The 12,635-nt window shown below is 38.4% G+C and overlaps 1 protein-coding gene across 1 annotated transcript in view; it reads right to left on the reverse strand.

The window, feature by feature from the left end:
• arap3 (ArfGAP with RhoGAP domain, ankyrin repeat and PH domain 3) overlaps positions 1 to 12,635 on the reverse strand; it is a gene marked incomplete at its 3' end in the record, with an annotated part of 56,340 nt that overhangs the window by 5,448 nt on the left and 38,257 nt on the right. The window contains exons 20-30 of the mRNA XM_083980439.1: positions 11,463 to 11,526; positions 10,519 to 10,682; positions 9,124 to 9,336; positions 7,399 to 7,504; positions 6,010 to 6,157; positions 4,627 to 4,695; positions 4,412 to 4,486; positions 3,035 to 3,152; positions 1,509 to 1,637; positions 1,260 to 1,396; positions 534 to 616 (exon numbers count right to left, since the gene is read on the reverse strand). Of these exons, the coding sequence (XP_083836565.1) occupies positions 534 to 616; positions 1,260 to 1,396; positions 1,509 to 1,637; positions 3,035 to 3,152; positions 4,412 to 4,486; positions 4,627 to 4,695; positions 6,010 to 6,157; positions 7,399 to 7,504; positions 9,124 to 9,336; positions 10,519 to 10,682; positions 11,463 to 11,526 (1,306 nt within the window). The remainder of the gene's footprint in view (positions 1 to 533; positions 617 to 1,259; positions 1,397 to 1,508; positions 1,638 to 3,034; positions 3,153 to 4,411; positions 4,487 to 4,626; positions 4,696 to 6,009; positions 6,158 to 7,398; positions 7,505 to 9,123; positions 9,337 to 10,518; positions 10,683 to 11,462; positions 11,527 to 12,635) is intronic.

A 12,635-nucleotide genomic window follows, 5' to 3' on the forward strand; every position in this document is an offset into this window, starting at 1 on the left:
CACACACACACACACACACACACACACACACACACACACACACACACACACACACACACACACACACACACACACACACACACACACACACACACACACACACACACACACACACACACACACACACACACACACACACAGTATTTTGGGCATATTCCATTAGTGTATTGCTCATTTGCATATTCAAATTGATTTTCAAAGAAATTTGTAATACAAAAAATGTTACATTTCATGGATACTTTCATTGTGTGAAGTTTCATTGTGATAGGAGTAAAGGGAAGAAATAGCCCCATTGGGGTGTATTGTTGTCGGCACCATAGACTTTATACAGTAAATAATGATGCGAATTAAACATATTTCCCCAGCTAGGATTTCTTAGGACTTTTAGTATGTTGTTCTGGACACCTCATAGAAATGATGGATGGTGAAAAACCTTCTGTGACAATTAGTCTGTCGTAAAACGCTATTTTGCCTGGACTACTGGGAGAACTGGTTATGTCACGATGATGTCATGAGGGACAGCTTCCTGTTACCTGGTTGGAGCTTTCAGTTTCCTGCGGATCCCGATGTAGATCTTCATGGAGGACAGAGACCACTCCTTCTCCGGTCGGATGCTCTGGACAGGAGAAGGAAGACCTGAATCTGGTTCTAGACCTGGTTCTAACAGTGACCTGGGGTCTCATTTATAACCGTTGCGTACGCACAAAACGGGGCTGAAAATGGCGTACGTGACTTTTCACGCCAAGGTTGTGATCTATAAAAAACTAACTTGACGGGAGAATGTGCGCAGCCCTAAGCAAACTCTGACGGTGTGGTGGTGAACTGAAGTCAGACTCAGGAAATGTAGAGTGAGAAGAACGATTATGTTTTTATTATCGGCCGTCACACATTTCATTTCAACCCTTATGCCTCTCTATATTTACAGTTTTTCTCGACTGCTACGTGTGTGAAATGTTTTTCTTAGGCTCTTGTTCCCCCTTTTCCGCCGTCTATTGGTTCATTTGGTATGAATGAATATTCATCGAGGGTGTTCCCTGACCTTATATAGGCACCGTATGGGCGGGGTGAATAGAAGTGCTTTTTCACGTGCGCCAACTTTAGTATTGATTGTGATTTATAAATGGAAACAGGCGTAGGACATACGTGCGCACGTTTTTATAAATCTGAACGTTTTTGTGCGCACGCATTTCCTGTGTTTCCTCCGTACATCACCTGTAGTCGTCTTTCCTACGCACAGTTTTATAAATGAGGCCTCGTACCTTCTTGTCTTTGAGCAGCAGTAGTTTATGTTCCTTGATCTGGAACGTTCTCTCCTGGAACTTGTTCCCCTGAAGAAGCTTCGGAGGTTCCTCACGGCACCGCAGCAGGCCGACCTTCATGATGTCACTCCTGTAGGCTGAGGGGGGGGGGGGGGGGGGCAGCAGCTAGCGTGTGTGTGTGTGTGTGTGTGTGTGAGTGTGAGTGTGTGTGTGTGTGTGTGTGTGTGTGTGTGTGTGTGAGAGACCTACAGGTGAGGATGTCGATGCCTTCTCCTTTAGGAACTCTCTTCACCACCAGGTAGGCCGAGCTCGGGTCGGCCATCTTACACCACTGGAGAGCCTGTTCCAGGACCTTCTCTTTGGGGTGGAGGGGACGCTCTGAGGGACAGACAGGTGAGTTACAGACAGACAGACAGGTGAGTTAGAGACAGACAGGTGTGTCTGTCAGCTCTGTCCAGTGTCCACATAGCACTTCCTGCTGCACTGTGACTCATACACACACATCAGGACACAGACATACACTAACATCACACTAACAACACCAAACTTCAACACACTCTCAGACATAGAAAACTGAAGTCATCTACTGGGAGAACAAAGAGCCGCTGCTGTCGAAGCAGCAACATATGTTTGTGTCTGTCACAAAAAAGAGAAGAGCTGCTCAAAAATAACCGAGCTCCTCGAGCAGCTGCTCTTCACCTGATTATTCCTGCTAAATGATACTATACTAATTAACCTATGGCTAAGCCACGCCCCCAAACGCAATGAGCCAATCACAGTGCGCATAGCTAGCCCATACACTGGGACATTCTCTGCTTCCACGTCCATTGAAATGCATTGTAGTTGGTCAGTTTTCATTAGTTTTTATATGTTTTTTCTTGACATTTTAAGTTTAAAATGGTCAAACGGTGTTCATGGGGTACATGCAACTCTGACACTAGGTATCCCGAGAGGCCACGGGGGGGATTTTATTACCTTTTCCCAAGCCACATCTCAACCGAGAGAAGTGTCTGCTCTGGATAAAGTTTTGCAGTAGACCACAACACCAACTAAACCTGGATAAACTTAACAAGGATGTCTACATCTGTTCTAAGTTAAGTCAACAACGTATTTGAGGCAACATATTGTCAGAGATGTTTAGATGTTAGCCAGTATCACGACTAAGCATAAAGTCTGCTAGCTTAATGCTAACGTATAATGTAAAACTCCATAGACAGGCTAACAGAAGTTAGCCCGTCGCTATCGGCGTTTCGCGGCAACTGACAGCCATAGCAGTAAAGCTAAGTGAAGTTTTGGTGACTTCAACATGATATTTAATCTTTCTGACTCCAAAAATCATCAACTGTCTCCTGTGAAATGTCTCCTACTGTGACAGCTGTTGCCATAGCAACTGTCACCCAATGTTGACTGTTTGTCCCAGTGAGTGGAGGGGGCGGGGCTTAGCCAGAGGTCAATTGTTTGATTACCTCTGTACACACACACATGCACCTCACTTTTTATATATATATATATATATATATATATATATATATATATATATATATATATATATATATATATATATATATATATATATATATATATATATATTTTTTTTTTTAAAACTTATTTATTCTATATTATTACTAATTAATTAACCATCTATGTATTTGTATCTGTATTGCTGCCCCAATGCTTTGGCAATATTGTATATCACAGTCATGCCAATAAAGCTTATTGAAATTGAAATTAAAATTGACAGGTGTGTCCAGGTGTGTCCAGGTGTGCTGTCTCACCCAGCTGTCCGTCCTCGATGGCCTCGAACGTCATCCACACGTCTTTGTCTCCGGGCGGGACATTCCTCATGTACAGAACCTGATTGGTCAGTTCCTCTGCACACATGGTGGGGGACACCTGCAGAGACAGACAGGTAGAGACAGACAGGTGAGACAGGTAGAGACAGACAGGTAGAGACACAACACCTGAGTCCTGATCAGTATCAATAGATAGATAGATAGATAGATAGATAGATAGATAGATAGATAGAACGATAGATAGATAGATAGATAGATAGATAGATAGATAGATAGATAGATAGATAGATAGATAGATAGATAGATAGATAGAACGATAGATAGATAGATAGATAGATAGATAGATAGATAGATAGATAGATAGATAGATAGATAGATAGATAGATAGATAGATAGATAGATAGATAGATAGATAGATAGATAGATAGATAGATACAGGGTTCCTACAGCTTAAGCCTAGTAAAATTTAAGACTTTTTTAAAGCCACTTGAAATGAAATTTAAGACCGACTTCATAATAAACACAAATGCAGAAAAAAGAAGAAAAAAACCCCCACATCTATTACATCATAGGGTTATAGGGACAATTTGACCCACTTTCCTATGTGATCCCCACTGCTACATGAACATTGGATTGTGTCTCTTTCCAGCTGTCCTTTCTAAATAAATGCATAAAAAGTCCGGAGAAAAAAACCCCACTGACTCGGGAGCTGGTGACGGTGAGAGATTTAGCGTTGACGGCCGCCACTAACTTCTCTATGTCGGAATGTTAACAATTATTTTGAGATTTGAGACTAATTACAACCATAAAATACCACTTACCAAGTGTTAACATTTTTAAGACGTTTGAAAAATTGATTTAAGACATTTTAATGCCAATTAAGGCCTTGTTTTTAGATGAATGAATTAAATGCCTTTTAAGACTTTTTAAGGATCCGTAAGAACCCTGTAGATAGACTTTTATTATTAGACTCAAGGTCCATTAAAAAAAAAAAGACAAACAAACCCACATACACATTTAAAAGAGACAGTCATACCAGTGTTTCCACATGGCTGACTGGTGTCTCACAGCACTGAGTCCAGGATTGGACAACAGCATTAAAACTGAATTTTGTGTCATTCAGTCGACAGATGAATTTATGCATCAATTTCAGCAACAGAGCATGAAACGTATTTACACGCACTTGACAGAATAACTCACTCCACTGCTCCACCTACGTAGGTTTCCCATCAAAATTCGTAGGCAATCGTTACAGGCGACCTGAAGTTTGCGAATGCTTGCCTTTTGGAACTTAACCCACAAGGGGGCAGTCATCATCAGTCAGTCATTACTGATATTGATTATTGATTATTGCCTCACCTTGAGCGTGATGCAGCAGTCGGGGATCTTCATCTCCAGGTAGACCTCGATGATCAGGTCCCCGGCCTGGGACAGCTGCACGCACAGTCAGGAACCCATCGATCAATAACAGATCAATACGCCTTCAATGACTCTTAACTATTAACAACGTCTCACTGCCTCAACTCTTTAACTGTTTATTGATTATTGATGTGTTGGTGTGTGTGTGTGTTCACCTGTGTGTCCTTCCAGGTGGTGATGAGACTGATCTCCAGCTCGATCTGAGTCTGATGCTCCTCATCGATCTGCAACATTATAGAGAAATTTCTGGAAAAAAGTGGTACAATTTCTCCCAAAAAGCTGAAACATTTCTAGAAAAAAAGTGGTAAAAATTCTCACAAAAAAATAAACAAAAAAGTTTTTTTTAAAAATTAAAAAGTGGTTAAATTTTTTTTTTTTTTTTTTTTTTAGGAAAATCTGGTAACATTTCTAAAAAAAAAAAATAAGTTTTACAATTTTTAGAAGAATCTGGTAAAATTTCTCAAAGAAATTCTAAGAAAAGTGGTAAAAAAAAAATCTTTTAAAAAGTCAAGCAATAATTAAAAAAAAAGTGGTAAAAGTAAAAATAGTAAAATGTTGTTTTTTTAATTGAGAAGAAACTAGTAAAATTACTCAAGAATTCTAGAAAAAGTGGAAAAGTCTTTCAAAATATTATAGAAAAATGTGGTAAAATTTCTCAAAAAAGGGGGGGCAAACAATAATACAAAAATGGGTAAAAAAACAAACATTTTTAAATAGTAAAAAGAAGAAACTGGTAAAATTTCTCAAATCTTTTTTAGGAAATGTGGTAACATTTCAAAAAAGAAAAAAAGAAAAGAAAAGAAATTAAAACAATAATTAAAAAAGTGAAAAAATTCTAGGAAAAAGTGGTAAAATTTCCAGAAAAAGTTGGGAACCCCCTTGAACCCTGTAGTATACCTGAGTAGACTCCACCACTAGGGGGGGGCGATATGGGCGGGAAAAAAAATCTAGATTTCGATATCTTTTAAAATGTGAAGGTTTTTTACTTGGTGTGGTTCGTATTCAACGACCAAACCAGAGTTCAGTGGTTTGTGTTCACGTCGACCCAGAAGGTTTGCAATACTGTGCAGAAAGTGTGGGGAAATACATACAAAAGTGTCATGCGCCCCCTGTTCACACTTCAGAAAAGAGCCGTAAGAATCCTACACTATGCCCAGTACAGAGCATCAATGCAAAAATCCTCAAACTACACGACTTAATCAACTACACAACTCTGCAGATTATGTACAGAGACCTTCCGCATAACTTACAAGGTGACACACAATCTGAGAGGAAATATGTTATTTAGGCAGAGGAGAGTGAGAACTAGACTAAAATCCTTTTCTATCTCAGTCACTGGTGTCGAACAGTGGAACAAACTAGATGATGAGGTTAAAAAAATCAAGAAACTTGTGGGCTTTTAAAAAAGAAAGACTAAACTCTATTCTAGAAGATTATGAATTGATTTAAACCCGGAGAAAGAGGTTTAACGTTATTCTGGACTGAATCCTGCCCTCTGATTGGCTTCTGCTTCTCCTGGTTTTCTTTTCAACGCTCACCTCAAAGACGCGCAGGTAGCTGTCGATCAGGTCCTCGACGATCTTCACCTCGTGCTCTCCTTTCCCGTCGGTCTGGAACAGACTGGGAGCAAACAGCAGCGACAGGTTCTTGGTGCACATCTGGTTCAGCCCGGCACACTTCTGGACCCTGAGGGCGACAAACAGAACAGCTGCAGTGGAAATATTCAACAGTGGAAATATTCAACAGTGGAAATATTCAACAGTGGAAATATTCAATCAAATTAAGGAGATGAACTAAATGGTCCCCACCCCAACACTGATGTTCACATGCATACATACACACACAGACACATGAACACGTACACATGCACCACTGCTTATTTTCTCATTAGTTGATGTTAGTTATTATTAACTTACTTATTTATCTTTATCTTTTTTGTTTGCTTGTTTGTTTGTTTGTTTTCTATTTTTGAGATTCACATTTGGGAAGCATCAGTTTGCATATATGTTTGTTGATCTTATTGTTTGTTTATTTTATTGTTTGTTATTTACTTTGGAATATATACTTGAAAAAAAAAAATGCAAGGTACAATTAAGAAAATGAAATGATTATGATTATGTCTGTGAAGGTGAGAAACCTTGCAATAAAGTATTAAAAAAAAAAACAGAACAGCTGCTTTACGACCAGGGCGGCTGCTGGTATAAACCCTCTATGTGGTTGTTTAGGGCCACAGCCGTTAGGTGGGGGGCCACATGATCAGAAAGGTACCGGGGTTCATCAAGTCATTTAAACATCCTGAGGTCTGCACGTGCAGCTATGAGCTTTATATGTAATGTGAAGTCAATATTCAGCTTCTTTTATCTCACATTTGAGACATTTGGTGAAAATAGAACGGCAGAATGACAACATTTGTGCTCAAAAAACAATCTTACAAAATGTCATTTTAGACTTGTTTTCTACACTTATCTATTACTGTATTCATATCCTATTTCAAGCACCAAAACAGTTCATTCTCATGACTGAAGGAGTGTTTTCACAAGGGATTTGACATTTTTCAAAAAGCAGACCTCAAATTTCCAGCATTTGGCCTAAATTATTTCTTTCTACAGTGTTGTAGGACAAACTGGCCTCAGTGTGCTTACAGCGGAGGTTCTAATATTTAGACATAAAACACTTGAGTATTGTTACATCTGCAAGTATCTTAAAAAGATACATTTAAGAAAATATGTAAAAGTTGAGAAAATGTCCTCAAACCTCAGAGGGATAAACACGTCTGTATTCAGTTTTAACCAGTGATTTGGTGTTTGAGCTTAGAGTGCAGGGACACAAACAAAAACCTTGTTTAGGGGGCCACCAACATCCTAGGGCCGGGCCTGGTTACGACCGCTGCAGCAGCTGGACGAGCGTCCTGAGGCCGGTGAGCTCACCTGTACAGGTGACTGATGAGAGCAGCCAGCGTCGTCCTGTTGACCCGAGGGAGGCTCTTGATGATCTCTTTGTAGCGGTCCAGTCGCAAACTCAGCGGAGACATTTCTGAGGAACATCAGTGACATCATCAGAACCAGTGGTGTAGTCTAATGTTCTGTAGTGGGTAAACTGCTTTTTAGGTGATTATAGAGAAATTTCTGGGGAAAAAAAGTGGTACAATTTCTCCAAAAAAGTTGAAACATTTCTAGAAAAAAGTGGTAAAAATTCTCACCAAAAAAATAAACAAAAAAGTTTTACTTATTTTTAGAAAAAAAGTGGTAAAATTTTGCAGTTTTTTTTTTTTTTTTTTTTAGAAAAATCTGGTCAAATTTCTCACAAAAAGTGGTAAAATTAAAAAAAAAAAAAAAAAAGTTTTTAAAATTTTAGAAGAAACTGGTAAAATTTCTCGAAGCAATTCTAGGAGAAGTGATGAAATTTCAACAAAAAAAGAATTAAAAAGAGTGGTAAAAGTAAAAATAGTAGGCTATATAGTAAATAGTAAAGTTTTTTTTTAAATGAGAATAAACTAAAAAAAATACTCAAGAATTCTAGAAAAATGTGGTAAAATTTCTCTAAAAAAGGGGGGGGGGGGGGGACAATAATACACAAAGGGGTAAAAATTTCTTAAAAATAGTAAAAAGTAGAACAGAAAAATTGAGAAGAAACTGGTTAAAAATTTCTAACAAAATCTAGGAAAAGTGGTAAACTGTTCATACTTGTATCACATAGACCGGTGGTTCTCAAACTTTTTTACATCAAGGACCCAAAATTGACACAAATTAGACCACGGACCCCCATTGGACAAAACTTTGAAGTAAACACCAGAAATACACAAACAATCAATGTACGTTTAAATTAGGCATAAAAATGTCTCCCAAAAAAATAAACAAAAAAGTTTACAATTTTTTAGAAAAAAGTGGTAAAATTTTGCAATTTTTTTTTTTTTTTTAGAAAAATCTGGTAACATTTCTCAGAAAAAGTGGTACATTTAAAAAAAAAAAAAAAAAAAAGTTTAAAAAATTTTGGAAGAACCTGGTAAAATTTCTCAAAGAAATTCTAGGAAAAGTGATAAAATTTCAAAAAAAAAAAAAAAATTTAAGTGCTAAAAGTAAAAATAGTATATAGTAAAGTTTTTTTTTTTTCAAATGAGAAGAAACTAAAAAAAATACTCAAGAATTCTAGAAAAAGTGGTAAAATTTTTCAAAATATAGAAAAAAGTGGTACAAATTTCTCAAAAAAAAGGGGGCGGCAAACAATAATGCAAAATGGGTAAAACTTCTTTTTTTAAAAATATTAAAAAGTAGAACAGAAAAATTGAAAAGAAACTGGTAAAATTTCTCAAAAAAATTATAGGAAAAGTGGTAAAATTTCATTAAAAAAAAAAAAAAAAAAAGGAAAAAAATTAAAACAATAGGCTAATTAAAAAAGTGAAAAAAATCTAAGAAAAAGTGGTAAAATTTCCAGAAAAAGTAGTGGACCCCCTGAACTCTGTCAACCCTCCCACTTTGAGAACCATTGACATTTACTTTAGTTATATAGTCTTGTTGTACTGGCTATACTGAAGTATTTATATATTTTCAGTGGGTATACTGAGTAAACCTGAGTATCACACACAGGACCCATTGAGTAGTAGCTACTCAACAATAGAAAAGCAGTAGGCTATATAAATGTAATCCATTACTCACTGGCGGCCTGCTGCCACAGCGGGTGGAGGTCGGCCATGAAGATGGGATCGTCGATCTCTCTGAAGAACCTCTTGAGGACGTCGGTCACGTCCTCGATGAAGTGGTCTCCGATCCGTAGTTTGACGTTTCGAGCGTCTTTGCGGAACTCCTCCATCAGGAGTTTGATCCTGGACTTGGCGCCGTTCTTCCTGTAGATCCCCTCGTGGCCCAGACCTGCAGAGCCAGGGACACGATGAGGGGACCGGTGGTCTCAGGTCTACTGAGCAGTGCTGCTTTCCTCAAGGAAAATTATCGTCGTCAGGGCCGTTGCTAGGAATTCTGGGCCCCCTTAAAGAATACTAAAGTGGGCCCCTCCCCCTAACTTTTCCTTTTTTTTTCTTAGACTACGTATGTATTATGGTTTTTTATTTAGCCTTCTTTGTTTTGATGCTAATGCAGCATTACACTGCAAAAACTCAAGTATCTTAGCAAGAATATTTGTGTTATTTCTAGTCAAAATGTCATTTCTAGTCAAAACAAATCTCATTCTACTTAAAATAAGACTCATCATATTAAAAGCAGCTTGTTTTTAGACACTTTTTACTTCTTTCAAGCAGATTTTCACTTGGAATAAGTAGAAAAAATCTGACAGTGGAGCAAGTTTTTCTTCCTTATTACAAGCACAAAAAAAATTTTCTCCTCGGGTTACAGCAGAGCAGAGTGACGGAGAGACTCGTGTTTAGGCTGAAATACTTCATGTAAGTGATTGCTGACGGAAAATAGGACTATTTAGGACTTATATTAACAAAAACATTCCACTGATATCTGCTTTAAGTGGAAAGAGATTAGTTTTGACTAGAAATGAGACATTTTGACAAGAAATAAGACAAATATTCTTGGAAAGATGTAGAGTTTTTACAGTGTACTATGAGTATTAGTCAGGGTCTTACGCAGAATAAATCAGTCATACAAAGATTAGACTACTGGGGTTTTTTATGGGCCCCACTGGGCGCTGGGCCCCTAGAGTTATCATCACCTTTCTCCCCTATACAACGGCCCTGATCGTCGTAAACGAACCTTTATCACGTAACGAAAACGAGTAAATAGTGGTCATGTGACGATAACTACAATGAAATATTGTTGAGGAATAAAAACGAGATTAAATGTGGTTTACAAAATAAAAACTTTGATAAAATCCATCCATCCTCATACCGCTGAGACAAATGTGTGTGACTAGTGTGTGTGTATTTGTGTGGGTTTCTCCAAAATATCTGCTAAATCTAGTGTGTGGGAACTGAAAATAAATGTGTTGAGCAGCATCTTCCAGTCTGGAATGGATGTTTTCTAGAGTCTATAAGGTAACGATAATATAATAATAATAAGATAACCATGTCTGCATTGTGAAGCGGGCCTCACCATACTGCGTGATGAAGGCGATGCAGCTGTCCACGATGATGGGGATGTCGTTCCTGCTCAGCTGCTGCTCCCTCAGAGCGTTCCCTTTCCCTCCGGCCGCTCGCTGGATGTCCGAGTACCACAGGGAGAAGTCTGAGCGTCCGACCCCCTGAAGGTGCAGCGTCCTGGGGGAGGAGAGCAGGAGTTACTACATGATAAAAGTAATTAATTACAAGGAAAGTAACTATTCCGTAAACTATTACCTTTTTATTACAGGTATACAGGAATCTTGTAGTTAATTTTAAAACCTTTTTAAGACTTTTTCAATATTTTTCAACACCTCACCGCCACTTCAAGCTGTAACCATTTACATCAGTGACACTTTTAACTTAACAGTTTCAGTTTGTGATAAAGACTATAGACCACTATGATACAACAGAATTCAAAATACGCTGGGATAAGAAATAAAAGGCAAAGTTTATTAAAAAAAAAATTAAAAAAAACATTGCTCCACTCTCAAAAAACAACAATCTTCTTTTCTTCTTTATGTACCGGTTCATCTTTGTTTTTTAATAAAATGAATAAATTCACACACTTTTACAATGTTTTTAGGACTCAAACTCTTGGACAGCTAATTCAGAAAAAAATACCTTCAAAATGTAAGACTTTATAAAGTCGTGAAAAGACTTTTAAATACTTTTTAAGGGTCTTAATTTTCCCAAAATTGATTTATCACCTTTTAATACTATTCAAGACCCCGCGGATACCCTGTATTAAATGCTCAAATATGTGAAATGACTTGGACTTCCCTCCCAAACCCCCGTTTATCTGGAACTAACCAACTCACTACAGTATCCCTCCCTCCACACAGACAGGCTCCATGACTCGCTGTATCACTCCGCCTCTTCCACACGCCGCTGATCCAGACAGCTGATAGGCGGAGTGAGACCAGAGACCAGACTCACCTCCCTCTCTCCACTAAGACCAGGATGTCCTTCTTCTCCTGGTGCTCCCCCTCCGACGTCAAACCTGCAACAGACACAGACTCAGCTGAAGCTCCACAGAGGGGCGTGGCTACAGAGGGGCGTGGTCACAGAGGGGCGTGGTCACCAGTGTTGGGCACGTTACTTTGAAAAGTAATTAGTTATAGTTAGGGCCACGGGGCAATCGCACCGAGTGCTCGGGGCTTGTTATTGTGTGGATTTTTTTCCTACATGTTATTTTTATTCTTCATCTTCCAGACTATTTTCGATTCACTACTTGTTGTAGGACAAATTATATACCAAAACGTGCGTCATGATCGGGATCGGTGCTTTTCTCAACAGAATACGAATTTGCGTTGCGAAAATCTGCGAAAAATATTTCATAGAAGTCAATGGGATGGACAGAAAAAAAAGAGCGAAAAAGACCAATCATTGGAGTTTTACAAACGTCTACTGCTCAGGCATACTTTCACCTAGAGACTCCATTTAAACTTTAAACAGTAGACACAAGTCTTGTGTATTGGCGTATTACTCCACGTTTTGATAGGTCATATAGTTTTTGATCAATCCCTGTTCAATGACCATGATCATTTTGGGAGAAATTATGAGATTATAATGGGTGTGTATTGCACGGAATGTTCGTGTCAGAGTGGGTGACATCATCGGTTAGAGTGGGAGAGAGCCCAAAAAAATTCTACTTTTTTTCTGTTTCCACACTCAGCCTGGACACAATTTACGCTCTGCACACATGATTTTTTCCAAATTTGTGAGACAAACTTGTTATCTCTCTCACAATGTGCTCAAAATATCAGAGAGATAGAATTACAGAATTTGAATTGGCAGCCTCTGAGTGCGGCCACGTCTGTCTCTGCTCCTCATTGACTCCAATACAAAGATTTTCTAAGAGAAGCAGAACGGACCGATGTTTTAAAATCGCACGTTTATGCAAAATATTTACTGTAGAAACACCAAAATCATAACAAAGCGTTCAGGGAGTCCTTGTGATGCTCACAGTCTGTTTCTTTTTCTGATAGGAGTTACCGTTTTGTCAGAATAAGCCCAAATGTGAGACCAGTGCAGAGGCAGAAAATCGCTCTTTTTCTCCACGTTTCTGTCTGTCTCAGCTATCATCATTGGCAACCACCTCAAGTTGCC

The sequence above is a fragment of the Trachurus trachurus genome (assembly GCF_905171665.1).
Source record: "Trachurus trachurus genome assembly, chromosome: 10".
Lineage (NCBI taxonomy): Eukaryota > Metazoa > Chordata > Actinopteri > Carangiformes > Carangidae > Trachurus > Trachurus trachurus.